This window comes from Oncorhynchus keta, chromosome 31 (assembly GCF_023373465.1).
Source record: "Oncorhynchus keta strain PuntledgeMale-10-30-2019 chromosome 31, Oket_V2, whole genome shotgun sequence".
In the NCBI taxonomy this organism is placed as follows: domain Eukaryota; kingdom Metazoa; phylum Chordata; class Actinopteri; order Salmoniformes; family Salmonidae; genus Oncorhynchus; species Oncorhynchus keta.
Window position 1 is genome coordinate 22,553,762 of NC_068451.1, and position 18,394 is coordinate 22,572,155.

General features: G+C 41.7%; 1 protein-coding gene across 2 annotated transcripts; it reads left to right on the forward strand.

The window, feature by feature from the left end:
• Positions 1-215: 215 nt before the first annotated feature.
• LOC118364613 (zinc finger protein 91-like) lies at positions 216-16,669 on the forward strand. Of its 2 annotated transcripts, XM_035746309.2 has the most exons (3): positions 216-693; positions 11,980-13,465; positions 13,936-16,669. In XM_035746309.2, the coding sequence occupies exons 1-2, from the start codon at positions 567-569 to the stop codon at positions 13,425-13,427; spliced, it is 1,575 nt and encodes a 524-aa protein (XP_035602202.2). In that variant the 5' UTR covers positions 216-566; the 3' UTR covers positions 13,428-13,465; positions 13,936-16,669. The 2 variants fall into 2 exon arrangements, with proteins under 2 accessions (XP_035602202.2, XP_035602199.2); XM_035746306.2 differs by lacking the exons at positions 11,980-13,465; positions 13,936-16,669 and adding an exon at positions 3,062-8,822 and having other exon boundaries at positions 245-693.
• Positions 16,670-18,394: the final 1,725 nt, after the last annotated feature.

Below are 18,394 nucleotides of genomic sequence, written 5' to 3' on the forward strand. Positions count from 1 at the left end.
AAAACAGTCTACCAAATTGATGTTTTCAACAAAAAAAAACGTTAATATCCGTTACATTGCATGTAGATAACTAACGGTTGGGTCTAGTGGCGCTTTCAAGACGGATGGGAACTTGGAAAAAAAGGTTAAATCATGAGGCCCGAGTTCCCGTTTTGTAATTTCGAGTTGGATGACTGTTCAAAGCCATTTTTCCCAACTCGTTTTTCTCCCGAGTCCCCATTTGTGTTGTTGAACGTAGTTCTCAGTTTTGAACGCGTCATGATTCGCTGATATTCTCGCGCCAGATCTGTGGCAAGGAAGTTGTCATTTGTCGTAATTTCCTAGGACGGAACCACTGCAACAACAGTGCGGAGGAGAAGAGTAAGAGGCGCTCCGAACAGCATTCTAGGCCTCCTATGTCATTGTTTACACCGTGAAAGGAGTTTTGTTTTTGCATGCATTAGACAAGCCCCCCTCTGAGAGAACTCGGGGGAATTTAAGTAATAGAAGCGGTAAACACCAACAACGAAGATCCAAGTTGCAGTGGCCTAGTAACAGCAAATCAAGCACCACGCTGGGTGTTAGCTATGGAGGATGTCTCCGCTGTAACGATCAAAGGCGAGGGAGATGAACAGGAGTCGGAAGATGTCAGAGAACATTTAACCAAGACCGAGAACAGCGCCAACAAGTCTGCCAAAGATGACAGTACCGATGGTAAGTGACCCCATCCTTTCACAATCATCTAAACATAGCTAACGTTAACTATTGCTACATCATGCTCAACTCCATGTTTGCTAGTTAGCTAATTAACGTTAGCGAACTATTCTAACATGATTATAGTTAAGGTTGCAGTTATTGTTAGGTAGCCATTGACCAGATAAGTCAATTTGTCCCATTTGATCTTGTTCGCATTTTTAGCTAGCAAAGTAGCTAACTAGTGGTGACTAAGAAGCTGTGCGTGTAGTCGGTGACGTTACTTGGGGTTGCTAGCTAGCAAGGGTGAATTGTTGATCATCCGAATGACAGTAGTACCGTTATAGTTAAACGTCTACTCTTTGATCTTACGGTTTCTTCAATGTTACGTGCAATCAAATAGGCTGTCATATTGTGATAAGTAATACTGGGGCATATTGATTACGCCTATTATGTTGCAAAACGTTCCTTAAGCGAACGAAACGGGGACCTACCTCCATTTGTCCATTAGAAACTCGTTGTAGTTGCAAAATGAAACGTTTGGCTAATGATTAGGCCCCTGGACTAGCGTGATCACCTCCCCAATGTTTTGGAACTTCCCGGTAGGCCAGAGCCATCTAATTGGCCCCCACGATTACATTTTGGGTAGCTGCTGCCCAATAGGGGAGATACTGTATGTTGCAACTCAAAACCGTTTTGCGTTGCTGATTGGGCTGCATGACGAGTCGATAAACCGGCGACCAGTGCACCTGTGTTGTATGGACATGCCTGCCGACCTGATACCTCACGGTGATGCTCAGGAAGCGTCCTACTGGATATCATGGTCCTGTCGCCTGCGATAGCTAACGCATGAAGAAACTGTACAATTTGTGTAAAACAGTGAAATGAGACTCATGCTAATCCGCTGTTTTCAAAACAGAAGTACGCACGGTATGGTAGCTAAATCAATATACAGTAGTTGTGGTAAGAAATGGAAGGGAATAAACGCAGCTCAATCAAAACCGTCTAACCTATTAGCAGAGTGCTTTCTACACACCCACTCCTTTACACACGCCCACAACTTTCCTTTCTGCACACCCACTCGCCCATACTCAGGTCGCCATATTGAGCCTCATATATCCACCTTTCAATTGGAAGGGGAGGACTATGGATATGTCTGCGTTTGTAAGTACTTTAGTCACACATGATTTTGTCTTAACTTGGGTGTATGATGCATCTTGCCATAGATCTGGCATTTATACAATTAAAATGATTGGCCCAAAGGGGGCACTATAGTAATCAACTGAAATTCCAAACTTTGAACAAGCATATGTCCTGTTTGAGCTTGAATTGTCACTAATTGGCCAAAGTGCTGCATCATTCATGGGGGGGGCGACATGTTTACTGTTTAAGGCTTAAAAGGCTCTGTCATAGGCTAGTTATCATATAAGCAAAACAGAAGGTCTGACCTTATTTTCCCATGAGCTGAATAGGTGAATCTTTGATAATTTGATTTGGTATATTTGGGTGAGATTCTCCTATTTGAGACATGATGAAATGTTTGATATAGGTAATAGTAGTGAATAGGGTAACTTGACTGATCTGAAAAGCGTGATGAACATTTAGGTTAAATCAAACTTTCCCAATACAGAAGTTAGGTTGAAATAATTTTTAAATTAGGCTGCTTCACACATTCATGTGTCTTTTTATACAAATTAAATTTCAAAAGTATATTATCCACAATGAGTTGACTCTCCATCGTTAGGGTGATATGCACTTTAGCAAAGATGTTTATAATTGTCAAGTAAAATGTCTGTCAAAATATACATCCATCCAAAGAAAAGCTGTATCCATTGCAAAAAAATGATCTTTACGATAATATGTATCGTTGTAATAAAATATGCTTAAGTCTTGTTTCTTTTTGACAGTAATGGAATTTTGGATGATGGTAACCGTTTATAATCTTCTACATTTTTTAAAGACATTTTCTCCACTCCTGAGCTGCTGCAGGGAGGGGGGGTGTTGCCTAGGCAACCCAAGACTTGATTACTACAACACCTTGCTTATTCAGCAAGGAGCAACGAAGTTTCATGACGTTGTGACTAGTCCATGTTACCGCAGAAATGGACTAAATGTCAGCTGTCCTGTCTTCAGTCAGCTGTTCTTTCCACACAAAAAATAATGGTTATAACGGTTATTTTAAATTTTCATGACTGTCTTCATCCATAATTGTTGGTTACATGATTATACGGTAATTGTGCAAGCCCTAATTGTATATGGAGGCACATAGTCATTATCTGACATAAATATTCATTTGTGTTGTTTGTTATTGTTTGGTTTTCTTTTCTCTTTTCTTTTCTTTGGCAACAGGAGTCGCCCTGACCTCCCATTTTCCCCTTTCTATTTTTAGGGGATGGGCTTTTCCGCTGTCTGGATTGTGGAGAAGCATTTGGGGAGGAGGCGGCCTACCAGGAGCATCAACATGAGCACATCCATGATGGCCCAATAGTCTGCCTAGACTCTGACTCCCAGTTGGATGGCTTGCTTGTTTCAGAGAGTGGGGGCCAACGGACACTATGTTGCGCTCTTTGTGGGCGCAAATTTGCAGACTCAAGGGGTTTTTACTCACACCAGGCCAAACACCGTAATGAAGCCCTCAAGCAGTCAACTCCTGTTTTGCAATCAACTCCTGTGGCCCAGTCAACAGCTGGGCCCCAGTCAACTCCTAATCAGAGCTTGGGGGTGGCTAAGCAGTATGTCTATGAATGTGAAGACTGTGGTAAATCCTATACTTCGATGGGCTCTTTCATCAGTCATACACGCTCACACAAGCAAGCTTCCAAATCAGTTTTCCATGAGCTGGCACACCTGAAAAAGAAGTCCTTTGAGTGTCAAACTTGTGGTCGCTGTTACTCCCGTTCATCAGCTCTAGATGCTCACCGCCGTTGTCATGAGGTCAAACTAATCCCAAAGTCCCGCAAAAGGGGTGCAGAGAAGCAACCACCCGCAGAGGAGCCTGCCATTGCAACAGAGGACAGCAACAAAGCTTTTGAACAGGTAGATGAGGCACAGGAAAATCTGTTTGGGTGTTCATGTGGCAAAACATTTCGCTCCCAGTCTGGCCTGAAAACACACCAACGATTTAGCCACAATGAAAAATGTTCTCCTGAAAAGCTTAAGAGAAAACCCAAAAAATTTGACTGCAGTGAGTGTGAGAAGACCTTCAGTTCTTACGCCGGCATGCTCTGCCATCAACGCTATCATATGAAACGAGGTGGTAGTGGTGGCAAAAGGTTTCCATGTGAGGAGTGTGGCAAGGTCTTTACAACGCTCACATTCTACTACAAGCACCAGCGTTTGGCTCATACTGAAGAGACTCCAGCAAAGTCTTTCCTTCATCAGGTTTGCCAGCTCCAGAAGAAAGCGTTTGAGTGTCAGGAGTGTGGGCTCCGGTTTTCCAGGGCCTCAGCTCTCCAGTCCCATCGGCTTTGCCATAACGATGTTTTTGGACAGACTGAGAAAGAATCCCAGACACAAACATCCCCACTACCTCAACATAAGCTATTACTGGATAACAAGACAGAAACTGAAACATTTTCTTTAGGGGCCATTGTCTACCCACAGGACACCTCTCAGACCCTTGTGACTGAGAGAGACCCCTGTTTCTGTGAAACTGATGGCGATGCAGAGGCTGATGGAACTGATGATGTCAATGTAGAGGTGATCAGTATAAGTGCCTCAGATGGCTCTGTAAGGGATGAAGAAGAGTCACTACAAGAACTCAACCCTGATCTTGAATTACTGTGTGAATCAGACCAGGATGGAAAAGAGGAGATTGATGATGTGTTGTGTCCAATGGAGTACATCTCTAGTACACTTAAGTCTAAACCAGAGATTGATCTGAAAATTGTACAAATTGACTTTCCGCCATTTGCAGGCGAAGGAGCTCGAACGGAGAAGGTTCAGGGACAAGACCCACCTAAAAGATTTAACTGTCCTGAGTGTTACCGTTGGTTTACCAGTGTTGCATCTTTGCGCTCTCACAAACTGTGGCACAGAGTAGATGGCAAAAAACTATGGAATCCTGAAAATGATATTTTCAAGTGCGATGTATGTGGGTTTGACACTACACATCGCAAAACGTACCACAATCACATGCGAAAACACGATGGCCGAAAACCACACAAGAGTTTATTTTACCAGCTTGCCGGACTACAGAAGAATAGCTTCAAATGTGAGGTGTGTGGAAAGTGTTTCTCACGCATGTCTGCCCTACACTCTCATCAGCAACAGCATCCAAAAAGCAAAGCTCATCCATGTCCAGATTGTGAGAAGACTTACTCTAATGCCAGTGGTTTGTACAACCACCGCAAAAGCTGCCACGCTCCAACCCCCACCCCAGATGAAGTATCAGATACTAAAACTGAAGTGTTTAATCCAAAGAAGACTTTATTAGGCCCAACGGTTTATTGCGAGCGATGTGGGAAGGGCTTCTGGTCATTGGGTGCTTACGCTCACCACAAGCAGAATCAGGCTCAGTGTGCACATTTGAAGGAGAAGAATGAGCCAACGGTGTCTTCACATTCTGTCAATGGCCCTCCACATGTTCGTGGTAAAGTTGCTTGCCCTGTATGCGGAAAGAAATTTCGTCACCAAGGCATTATGAAATCTCATATGAGGAAGCACGAGAATGGGAATCATAGATGTGAGCTTTGTAGCAAGTCTTTTCGCATGTTCTCAAGCCTCCTCAGGCACCAGGTTGTACATAATGCTGAAATCCTCCCCCCTCCTATCAAGTCTTTTCAACATCAGGTAGAACAAGTGAAGAAGAACGCATACAGCTGCCCTGATTGTGGAAAACTGTTTTCACGAGCCAAGGCACTTAAATTCCACATGAAGAGCCATGGTTATGAGACCGACTACTCTGCCTCATCACCTAAATCTGCTCTTGAGCTAGAGGGGCTGAAGTGTTCTACATGCCTTTACCATTTCAGCAACAAATCCTCATTGCATACTCACCGAAAACAGTGTGGCAAGATAAAGACTGTCAGTAAAAGCTACAAGGAGGATGTTGCCCAAAATGACACAGTTCCTAAGGCGAAGAAGCTCAAATGTCCCTCCTGCCCTTCTCTTTTCAACAATTTACTGTCATTGCAGTATCATCGAAAAGAATGTGGCAAGCCGAGGGCAATTGGAGGCTTGGATGCCAAAGTGAAAGGAGGTTTAGAGAAGGTGTCAAAGTGCATTGTCAAAGACCTTGTGAAAACAACTCGGTCAAACAACTCGGGCACTGAGAAAATGACTAAATCTGTTACTGAGAAGGAACGCGGTGAACAAAAGGAGACCAGTGAGTCCCAAACCTTGAAAGCTGCCACAATCAACACAACTGATTTGAAATACAAATGTAAAGAGTGTGAGAGAAGCTTTGCTGTTGTAGGAGCACTGAATTTCCATAAAAGGATTCATGTTCTGGGTCACAAGTCTAAAGTAAAACCAAAGCTGAAATTTAAAGTGGCCGCAAACCCTGAAGAACCTAAGCAACCCAAAAAGGTAGAGCAAACAACTAAAGGCCAATTCTGTTGTCCAGAATGCGGAAGACGTTTTCTCTCCAATGCAGCCCTTGGCACTCACAGACGATGGCACACAGATAAGAAGTTTGCTGGGTCACTGATAAAAGATGACAATACAAATTCTGTTGGGCACAAGTCAGTGGATGAGGGACCTTTTCAGTGCAAGAAGTGTGGTAAGGGCTTCTTTTACCTGTGTGTTCTCCGCCGGCACCAGTTGTATTACCCGCCATGTCAGACCAAAGCCGAACCAGAGCCTGCAGCGGACACCAGCATGGAAGGCAACCGCAAACCCTCACACGCTGAATTTGCATGTCCAGAATGTAACACAACTTTCGTCAAGGGCTCACTTTTAGCAGCTCACTATGAAAGTGAGCATAACAAACCCATTGAGTCTGCAGCTCTTCAGGGGGACCAGTCCATGACCGTGTCCATTGAAGAGGTCCCGGAGCAGCCTGCCACGTCACACAGCAAGTCTGAAGTCATTCCATTAAAGAAGCCAAAGCTTAAATCAAATCTTCACCAGTGTCCTCATTGTGATATGAGCTTCTTGAAGGTTCGAGGCTTGCGTGCCCACAAATGGCAGGCCCACTCCCAGGGCAAGAAGGTTAAGAGCAAGGGCACTTTGGCTGAGAGCAGGGACTCTGTTGCCATTAACACCTTGGCTACCAAGGAAAATGAACTGGTTAATGAGAGTTACAGAAAGGACTTAGTTACAGAAAACAAAGGCACTGTTCTCAAAACCGAACACTATGTTACAAAGAGTAAGAATGCTGCTGGCAGAAGGAAGAAAAGTCGACCGGGTTTCAAATCCATCCCTTGCGTTGACTGTGGGAAGAGATACAGTTCTTCTGGGGCACTCTATAATCACAAGAAGATCTGTGGAGTGCTCAAGCAGGAAGTTAATCCAGGAATGGCAGAAGTAGTGGAAGAGGAACCCTCACCACCAACCCGCCTCTATGAGCAGACAATCAAATGCCTCTTCAAGTGTGACAAGTGTGGAAAAGCTTTCCCAACTGAAGAGCAACTAGGAACCCACAAGGACTTGGCAAAGAGCCGACCTCATTCTTGTGCCCTGTGCTGCCGTGGATATTGGACTGAGACTCAGTTGCAACAGCACCTGGCCTGGCACGACGAGGTCCGCCGACGACTACCAACAGAGCTTCGTTACAGACTCAGTGCTTCTGTAAGCACAGGGCCCGCCAAACTCAATGTCCCTCTGCCTGATTTGAAGGCGAAGTCATCCCTCAAGCCACTACCTACACCCCCCTCCCGGCCACAGAATAGCCACAAGTGCCAGCACTGTGGAAAAGCGTTTCTATCTCCAGGTGCTCTGCATAAACACGAGGCTCAACACGACAGCGATGGCTCCTACCGTTGCTCCCTTTGTCCCCGGACCTTCAGTGAGATTCGGGACCTCATTGACCATCACCAGGAATGTATGGGTGATGACAAAGGGCAGAGAGATCCCTACACTGCTGTCTCCTCAAGAGACACCGATGGCCTTACTTGCATTGAATGTGGAATGCGTTTCAGTCGAGAGTTGGAGTTGCACCAGCACTACATTGAACATGCTCGTGGAGCATATTAGATTAACGATGTAACTAATACAAGTCAGGAGATATTAGAAGTGGAATTTAACTTTTTCATGCACTTATGCACCTCTTTCTACTAAAGTTAAATTTCCAGGGTGGACATTTCTTTCTCCAGGGTATTTTCAAGCACTAAGTGTCTAAGAGACTTGCTAAATTTGACTATTCTGATTTGACTATTCTAATTATATCTATAGAATGCTGTTAACATTATTTCAAATATATCCAAGTGCTTCTTTAGCTCTTGACACCATTATTTTATCTTTCTCAGGTTTTATTTCACACTGGACCTGTACATAAATGTAAAATAGTCTAAACTCCTTTTATCAGTTCCCCTGATTTGAAATGTGTCCTCTTGGTGTAGAAATGTGTAGTTATAGAGAAAGAGAAAGTTCGCTAATGGTTCTCCATGCCTAGAAATTATTACATCCTGTACAGTACAGAGATTTGTCTGTCAAGGTGGGCACTAATTTAAGTTTGTTTTGCTTGACTTAGTATATGCAAGGGGAGAACGTGAGTCACCCACTTTCAGTAACATGCACTTGAGTTTCTTTTGAGAAATTAATCAAGTTCTGGCTTTAACCTGTCTATATAAGATGGATGTTTATAGTATTATTAGTACCTATTTTTGTCTGTTTTCATTTGCAAAATATTACCACACTAATATTGTATCATTAATAATTAGAAAATTGAATGTTTTCCTGGATTTCACTACCAAAGTTCCCAAATACTAACAGTTGATTGTTACTTTTCTTTTACTTTCCTGTGTTGTGTAAACATTTATCTATTGTAATGAGTTTGATTTAACAAACTGGTTTAGCATTTGTTCATGGAGTTATATTCCTTGTTGATTTAAATGAAACCTTAAAGTTTTTAGACTATTGCTAATCTTTTGAAGTCATGATCTTTATGATAACTCATTTCAATGTAACCTTTTCCTTGTACCTTTAAACTACTACTGGTGTCTTATTAATGCAGACATGAAGAGTTTTAGTAAATGGTTAAAACTGTAGTTAAGTTTCCTGTGTGGTTCATTGCGTTGACTGAGTTACTGGTGTTAATGGACCTTGAAAGCTTAACTCAATAGATTCTAGTGGGTTTTCAGTCATGACATGTCATGTTTACCGTTGATTGGAAATGGTTGAGAAACATCACTACATTATAGATGTTAAAACTTAAAGCTGCAATATGAATAGTACATTCTGAAAATATTCAGACCCCTTGTTCCACATTTTGTTACGTTACAGTCTTATTCTAAAATGTATTCAATTGTTTTTCCCCTCAAAAATTAGCATAATAATAATGCTAATTTGTAATTATTATTATTTTTAAATGATATCACATTTACATAAGTATTCAGACCCTTTACTCAGTACTTTGGTGAAGCAGCTATTATAGCCTCAAGGCTTCTTGGGTATGACACTACAAGCTTGGCACACCTCTATTTGGGGAGTTTCCCCCATTCTCTGCAGATCCTCTCAAGCTCTCAGGTTGGATGGGGAGCGTCACTGCACAGCTATTTTTAGGTCTCACCAGAGATGTTCAAGTCCGGGCTCTGGCTGGGCCTCTCAAGAACATTCAGAGACTTCTCCCGAAGCCACTCCTGCATTGTCTTGGCTTTATGCTTAGGGTTGTTGTCCTGTTGGAAGGTGAACCTTCACCCCAGTCTAATGTCTGGAGCAGGTTTTCAACAATGATCTCTGTATTTTTCTTTGTTCATCTTTCCCTTGATCCTGACTTCTCTCAGTCCCTGCCGCTAAATAGGGTATCTGTTTTTTAAATATTTTTTATGTATTTCTAAAAACCTGTTTTCGCTTTGTCATTATGGGGTATTTTGTGTGTGTGGACTTTAAGTTGATTTTAGAATAAGGTTGTAATGTAACAAGTGGGAAAAGGGAAGGGGGTCTGAATACTTTCCGAATGCACCAACTCTTTAAACGACCTGACCAAATTTACAAATGTGTGTTATAGAATTGTAATGGAATTGAATTATAGAAAAGCACGTCTAAGAAGCGATAGATATGTTTATGTGCGCTATTTCTATGCTTCCTGTTCTTAAGTTTAGTTTGTCTTTTACTTTCAGTTTTGTACACCAGCTGAAAATAGTGTTTTTGGTTATGGCAAAGATATTTCACAGCAGTTTAGATGTTACATTGATTCTCTACACTAAACGTGCTTGTTTTGTCATACTGAAATTAGTTGAACTAGTTTAGAAACCAGGAAATTGCAGGGGGATTTCTGCCTAGTGCATCTTTTTAATTGTTTTTACACTTTCAAATGATAATTTATGCAGTATTAGGTACACTTATTTATACAGTTACAAAAGTATTGGGACAGTCATTTGTTTGGGGGGGGTCATCCTGAATGAATCATGAGTAATGAGCGAGGAAGCTAGACTCTCATATCACCCGGCTGTGATTGGGAGTCCCATAGGGCGGTGCACAATTGTCCCAGCATCGTCTGGGTTTGGCCGGGGAAGGCCGTCATTGTAAATAAGAATTTGTTTTTAACTGACTTTCCAAGTTAAATCAAGGTTAAATAAAAAATGTAATACCCCCAAGACATGCTAACCTCTCACCATTACAGTAACCGGGGAGGTTAGAATATTTTGGGTGGCATGATATTTGTGCGTCTAACTTTCTCACTCATCTTTATTCACAATTCATTCAGGATTATCTGTAATCATGGAAGAATCCACGTTAATGTAGAAGTGTTTTATAAACATTCTTATTTACAGTAGAAGTGAATCCAAAATGACACTACATTATTTATCATTTAATTTCTATTGAGCACAGAATAATCTGAAACACAACCAAAACAAACAGCAAACGTATCCAACAAGTTTGTAGAGTCACAAACTTGATGTAGTCATTGGGTGAAAGGGAATATGGGACCAACTGCTTACATTTTTCGTACACCTACAGTGGCAGTTAAGTTTAGACACCTACTCATTCAAGGGTTTTTCTTTATTTAGACTATTTTCTACATTGTAGAATAATAGGGAAGATATCAAAACTATGAAATAACACATGGAATCTTTAACTAAGCAAAAAACTGTTAAACAAATCCAAATATACTTTATATTTAAGATAATTCAAAGTAGCCAACCTTTGCCTTGATGACAGCTTTGCACACTTGGCATTCTCTAAACCAGCTTCACCTGGAATGCTTTTCCAATAGTCTTGAAGGAGTTCCCACTTAAGGAGTTCCCGACCTCATCCCAAAACATCTCAATTGGGTTGAGGTCGGGTGATTGTGGAGGCCAGGTCATCTGTATCATTTCAAGTCCAACGTGCTGGAGTGGAGAGCCAAAACAACGCGTCACACTCCCAATACTTTAGTAGCTCACTCTATATGTTGGGGGTGTAAGTGGTGTGTGTTTGTATTATGTGATCAGTCTTGCAGTGTATTCTAATTAAGTATGTATGTAATCATGTTAGTTATTAATGAGCCTAAATCTAGAATATTTTGAGGAGACAAGGAATGTGATTGAGCGTATTGATCCTAGCAGTGGAGAGAACAACTACATACCTGTAGTTGCACATATTGCACTTAAGTTGCAATATGTAACTTTTTGGGAGAGCTGACCAAAATCACATAGAAATGTGAGTTAAAGAGCTGTCATTCTCATTGAAAGCAAGTCTGAGGCGGTAGATATTTTCTGTGTGCTATTTCTATGCTTCCCGTTCTTAAGCATTGTTTTTGCGTCTTTTACTTTCGGTTTTGTATACCAGCTTCAAACAGCTGAGAATACAATATTTTCGGTGCTTGAAAAGGTATTTCACAGTTGTTTAGATGTTACAGTGATTCTATACACTATACATTGCTTATTTTGCCACACACTGAAATTAGGCAAACTATCAGAATTTTAGCAACCAGGAAATTGTAGAGTGATTTCTGCATGTTGCACCTTTTTAAAACACTATATGGTTGTGCTGTGCCTATTCTAAAATGTGTCAATTGGTGTAAACATCTTGGTTGTGAAAAATATGCCCCTTCATCCTAAATTTCACTGCGATGCTGCTGATAGTTTTGCAATTCAATCTGAGAGTTTATCTTCACAAAAGGATTTAAACAAGTTCAAATAAATTGTTGAAAGTTTAGCAAAATTACAGGCATGTCATGGTACTATATTGTCCTAATTTATGCTCCCTTTCTCTCCTCCACAGTGAAACTAGCCAGCATGAGGTGTCAGGACTGTGGGCAGCAGTTCACTCGCTGGGAGGCCTTCAAGACTCACCTGCGTAAGCATGTTCTGGAGGAGGCGATGGCGGAAGAGGAGGAACAAAGGCAGTGCATTAAGAGATCTCTGGAGATTAATGGGAGCAATGGCAATGCGGAATCGGCAGCACCTGAGAAAAAGCAGAGAAATTATGACCATGGTGATTACAAAGAGAACAGTGACGTAGACGTGGAAGGTGATGAAGAAGACGAAGAGTTCTTTGACAGTTCCTGGCAGGTCAGACCATCGGAGATCGTCACAGTTCGCCCGCGCGTCGCCATGCTGTCTGAGGAGGAGAAGCCAGTCTTCAGCAGCTCCCACAGGGTCTATGCATGCTCCATCTGTGGGAAGGTCTACTCCTACCTCGAGTCGTTTAGAAATCACCAGAAGACGCATGAAAACGAAGAGAAAAAACAACCCACAGAGAACAAGTGCCCGGACTGTGGGAAGGTCTTTGCTCGCCCGTCCCTTCTGGTGACTCACTTGAAAGTGCACAGGCCTCCCGTGCCGATGGAACCCTCCACTCTGAAGTGTGATCAGTGTGTAAAAAACTTCAATTCCCTGCAGACGTATTTGATCCACATGGACCTGCACAAGCAGAAGCCCTTCTGGTGCCTGGCCTGTGCTAAGGGCTTTAGGGATGAGCTCTCTCTGGACAAACACCTGCAGGGCCACAACCTGAGGCGCCACAAGTGTGACCTCTGTGAAAAGTCTTTCCGCGTTCCCGCTGAGCTCCGCTACCACTACAATACTCACACCGGCGCCAAGCCCTACAAATGCACGCTCTGCAAGAAGAACTTCTCTCAGCTGGGCAACCTCATCACGCATCGGAAGAAGCACGTAGGGGTCTACGTCGGGGCCAGCAAGACCCCACTGGGACCCAGGAACCACCTGTTTGCTGGGAGGAGAAGGGTGACTGAGATGAAGAGGCTGGTGTTCACAGGGATGGGTAGCACAGATGAGGCGGAGGTGATAGATATGCTTCAGGAACATCAAGAGGAGGAGGAGGAAGAAGAAGAGGATATTGATTTGGGTGAGGAGGAATCTGGATCAGAAGAGTCGGGGTCTGAGTCTAGTTCTGAAGACTCTGGGTCTGAGTCTAGTTCTGAAGACTCTGGAGCTGAGGAGTCGTCGTCGGGTTCGGGATTGTCTAAATCAGATTCATCAGACTCTTCTGGATCTGATTCCTCTGACGACTCTGATTCCTCTGGATCGGGAGTGGAGGAGGAGGAGCAAGAGGGGAAAGAAGAGACCGTATTAGAAGCACATGTGGCGGTGCAACAGAAAAGACCTAAAGAATGGGAGTGTTTTGAATGTGGTGAAGGGTTTGATCAAGAGTCAGCGTTGCACCTGCACTATATGAAACACGCCAGTGGGGAGCTGCCAGTACAATGACGGCCCAGTACATGGTGAGATTAGCTGTGAAATGATTGGTGAGTTGGGCACTGTTCAATGTGTTTCTACTACTTCAGAGTTGAGTCACCGCTGATCCCTTGAATCAATTGAAGAACACTGAAGACAATTCCTAATGATTCCTCTCCCAATATTTTGAAGTAAACTTGGGTGTTTCATTTGTCAGTAATGGGAAGACTTTGTCTGAATTATTTTATATATATATATATATATATATATATATATATATATATATATATATATATATATATATATAGTACCAGTCAAAAGTTTTGACATCTACTCATTCCAAGATTTTTATTTTTTACTATTTTCTACATTGTAGAATAATTGTGAAGACATCAAAACTATGAAATAGCACATATGGAATCATGTAGTAATCCAAAAAGTGTTAAACCAATCAAAATATATTTTATATTTGAGATTGTTCAAAATAGCCACCCGTTGCCTTGATGACAGCTTTGTGCACTCTTGTTTTTCTCTCAACCAGCTTCACCTGGAATGCTTTTCCAACCGTCTTGGAGTTCCCACATATGCTGAGCACTTGTTGGCTGCTTTTCCTTCACTCCGCGGTCTAACAAAACATCTCAATTGTGTTGAGGTTGGGTGATTGTAGAGGCCAGGTCATCTGATGTAGCACTCCATCACTCTCCTTCTTGGTCAGCCTGGAGATGTTGGGGCATTGTCCTGTTGAAAAACATATGATAGTCCCACGAAACACAAACCAGATTGGATGGCGTATCGCTGCAGAATGCTGTGGTAGCCATGCTGGTTAAGTGTGCCTTGGATTCTAAATAAATCACTGACCGTGTCACCAGCAAAGCACCATCACAGCACCTCCATGCTTCACAGTGGGAACCACACATGCGGACATCATCCGTTCTAGAGGTCGACCGATTACGGTTCTTCAACGCCGATACCGATTATTGGAGGACCAAAAAAGCCGATACCGATTAATCAGTCGATTTAAAAAATGTGTATATATAAGATAAAATAAAACAATTATTTGTAATAATGACAATTACAACAATACTGAGTGAACACTTATTTTAACTTAATATAATACATCAATAAAATAAATGTAGCCTCAGGTAAATAATGAAACATGTTCAATTTGGTTTAAATAATGCAAAAACAAAGTGTTGGAGAAGAAAGTAAAAGTGCAATATGTGCTATGTAAGAAAGCTAACGTTTCAGTTCTTTGCTCAGAACATGAGAACATATGAAAGCTGGTGGTTCCTTTTAACATGAGTCTTCAATATTCCCAGGTATGAAGTTTTAGGTTGTAGCTTTTTATAGGAATTATAGGACCATTTCCCTCTCTACCATTTGTATTTCATTAACCTTTGACTATTGGATGTTCTTATAGGCACTTTAGTATTGCCAGTGTAACAGTATAGCTTCCGTCCCTCTCCTCGCTCCTCCCTGGGCTCGAACCAGCAACACAACGACAACAGCCACCATCGAAGCAGCGTTACCCATGCAGAGCAAGGGGAACAACTACTAGAAGGCTCAGAGAGAGTGACGTTTGAAACGCTATTAGCGCGCACTAACTAGCTAGCCATTTCACTTCGGTTACACCAGCCTCATCTTGGGAGTTGATAGGCTTGAAGTCATAAACAGCGCAATGCTTGACCTACTTGTATGCTCAGTCAGATTATATGCAACGCAGGACTCGCTAGAGAATATCTAGCAATATCAACCATGTGTAGTTAACTAGTGATTATGATTGATTGATTGTTTTTTATAAGATAAGTTTAATGCGAGCTAACAACTTACCTTGGCTTACTGCATTCGCGTAACAGGCTAGTCTCCTTGTGGAGTGCAACGAGAGAGAGGCAGGTCATTATTGCGTTGGACTAGTTAACTGTAAGGTTGCAAGATTGGATCCCCCGAACTGACAAGGTGAAAATCTGTTGTTCTGCCCCTGAACAAGGCAGTTAACCCACCGTTCCTAGGCCTTCATTGAAAATAAGAATGTGTTCTTAACTGACTTGCCTAGTTAAATAAAGGTCAAACAAACAAATAAAAATTGGCAAATCGGCGCCAAAAAATACAGATTTCCGATTGTTATGAAAACTTTATCGGTTAATCGGTCATTCCGATTAATCGGTCAACCTCTAATCCGCTCACCTACTCTGCATCTCACAAAGACATGGCGGTTGCAACCAAACATCTCAAATTTGGACGAATCAGACCCAAGGACAGATTTCCACCTGTCTAATGTCCATTGCTTGTGTTTCTTGGCCCAAGCAAGTCTCTAATTCTTATTGCTGTCCTTTAGTGGGGGTTTTTGCAACAATTTGACCATGAAGGCCTGATTCACACAGTCTCTGAAAAGTTGATATTGAGATGTCTGTTACTTGAACTCTGTTAAGCATTTATTTGGGCTGCAATTTCTGAGGCCGTTAACGCCAATGAACTTATCCTCTACAGCAGAGGTAACTCTGGGTCTTCCTTTCCTGTGGCAGTCCTCATGAGTCAATTTCATCATAGAGCTTGATGGTTTTTGCGACTGCACTTTTTCCGTATTGACTGACCTTCATGTCTAAAAGTAATGATGGACTGTACTTTGTCATTGCTTATTTAAGTTGTTCTTGCCATAATATGGACTTGGTCTTTTACCAAATAGGGCTATCTTCTGTGTACCACCCTTACCTTGACTCAACACAACTGATTTGGCTCAAATGCATTAAGAAGGAAAGAAATTCCACAAATGAACTTTTAACAAGGCACGCCTGTTCATTGAAATGCATTCCAGGTGACTACCTCATGAAGCTGGTTGAGAGAATGCCAAGAGTGTGCAAAGCTGTCATCAAGGCAAAGGGTGGCTACTTTGAAGAATCTCTTGAAATATATTTTGATTTGTTTAACACCTTTTTTGGGGGGTTACTACATTATTCCATATGTTATTTCATAGTTTTGAGGTCTTCGCTATTATTCTACATTGTAGAAAGTTTTTTTTTTTTAATGAGATGTAAACGTTTGCCTGGTACTGTATATCCAGCCTACTGTAGTAGTTGCTATGATTCCATTAACATGTAATCTAGTATGTACCAGGAATTTTTCTTCGATACAACCATATCACTCGCTCTTCTGTCAGTCTGATAACCTATTCAGCTGCATGTTTTTTTTTTTTATGCTTTGCATATGATTTTTTTGTTGTCTGGATTAAATTTCTGTTTTTATAATAGAATTGTGGTAATAAATTAAATGCATTTTGAGTCCTCTTTGTATGCGCACTTTACATATATGAGATTTTACATCGCAATTATCTTCTCACTATATTCTAGATTCAGATTGTAATGACTGTATGCCATAAGTATTTCAGCCATTTTAGGCTCCGACCCTGCATTTGTGTGTGTGTGCACAATAAGGCACGTTTTCTGCTCTGTGGCGCAAAGGGCGACATCTACTGGCCTATGAGCATTCCTCCAGTCACTGGATGACTCCAGTCTATTCTTGGTTTTGAGGAACCTCTCTGATAAGTAATGTTTGATTGCTGGTTGAAGCTAAGTTTATCTTATTTATTTTACAATATGAATATTGCTATAGCAATCAAACATACATTTATCACCAAGTATGTTGTCATGCTTTATAAGCTCACTAAATCATAGCTGACTAAACTCAACTCCATGGTGAAGGAAGTGTCTGATGAACTCCAATGAACTCCAGTTGAGCAGAGACCAGGCTTTGTGGAATTCAGCTCCAACTACATCACCTTTTCTGAGTCAATATCTCGAGTCCAAAAGCAAGCAGAGATCTACCGCTCAGATTTGATTTTTTTAAACATGACTTAAAAAAACAAACTTATGCAACATTAACCTATTAAATACAGTTCTGTAGCAATGAGGTTTGTGCAGTAGGCTGTATATTTCAAAATTGTAATTATATGATCACACTGGTAATAGATAATGTGTTGTATTACTTTAGGCACAGCTGAGTGAGCATAATAATTTGTTTTTTATTTTACTGGACTGATAGCCTGCATCTGAAGGTCAATCTGAGGGGCGGGAGAGAGCAGTGGTGAGTGCCTCACCTTGTTCACCGTCCCTCCGCTCTCCCTCAATCTGCTGAAAAAACAGGACAGTCTTCCTGCTGATGGCGAAACTCAAGTCGCACTGCATTATTTCTGCCTCATGTTACTAGTATGACCAGAGAAAGTGAAATATTCCTCTATATTAAAAGCCACAAATAATAATGCAAGCTTATCAAAACACTTTGCTATACTCATTCATTGCTGCTGCAGTGCTGGTTGTAGCGTGAGTGGAAGTAGGGAGAATACACATTTTATGGCGTATCAAAGTGTTGACAGTGGACAACTTAAACATTAACTTAATGAATACAGCAAAGAGCTGCTGTTTTTATGAGTCTCTCTAGTCATGGTTTCACCACAGGTTAATGAGAAGGGTGTGCTTGAAAGGATGCACATAACTCTGCAGTGTTGGGTTGTATTTAGTTGGGTTGTATTTAGTGCCTGTATTTAGTTTTCATGTTAGTGAGGGCCGAGAATCCACTCTCACATAGGTATGTGGTTGCAAAGGGCAAACCAGGATAATCTGAGCACAGCCCAATCCAGAAATATGGCAGTGGCTTCTGATTACATTCAATTTTCACAGACGCACGTGTTGCAATTTCGATGAGGCTCTCTTGTTCAGATATTGGTAAGTGGACTGGAGGCAGGGAATGAAAGGGATAACGAATCCAGTTGTTTGTGTCATCCGTTTCGGGAAAGTATCTGCGTAGTTTTGCACCCAACTCACTCAGGCGATTCGCTATATCACATTTGACGTTGTCTGTAAGCTTGAGTTGATTTGCACACAAAAAATCATACAATGATAGAAAGACCTGTGTGTTGTCCTTGTTAATGCAGACAGAAGAGCTCCAACTTCTTAATCATAGCCTCAATTGTCCCGCACATTGAATATAGTTGCAGAGAGTCCCTGTAA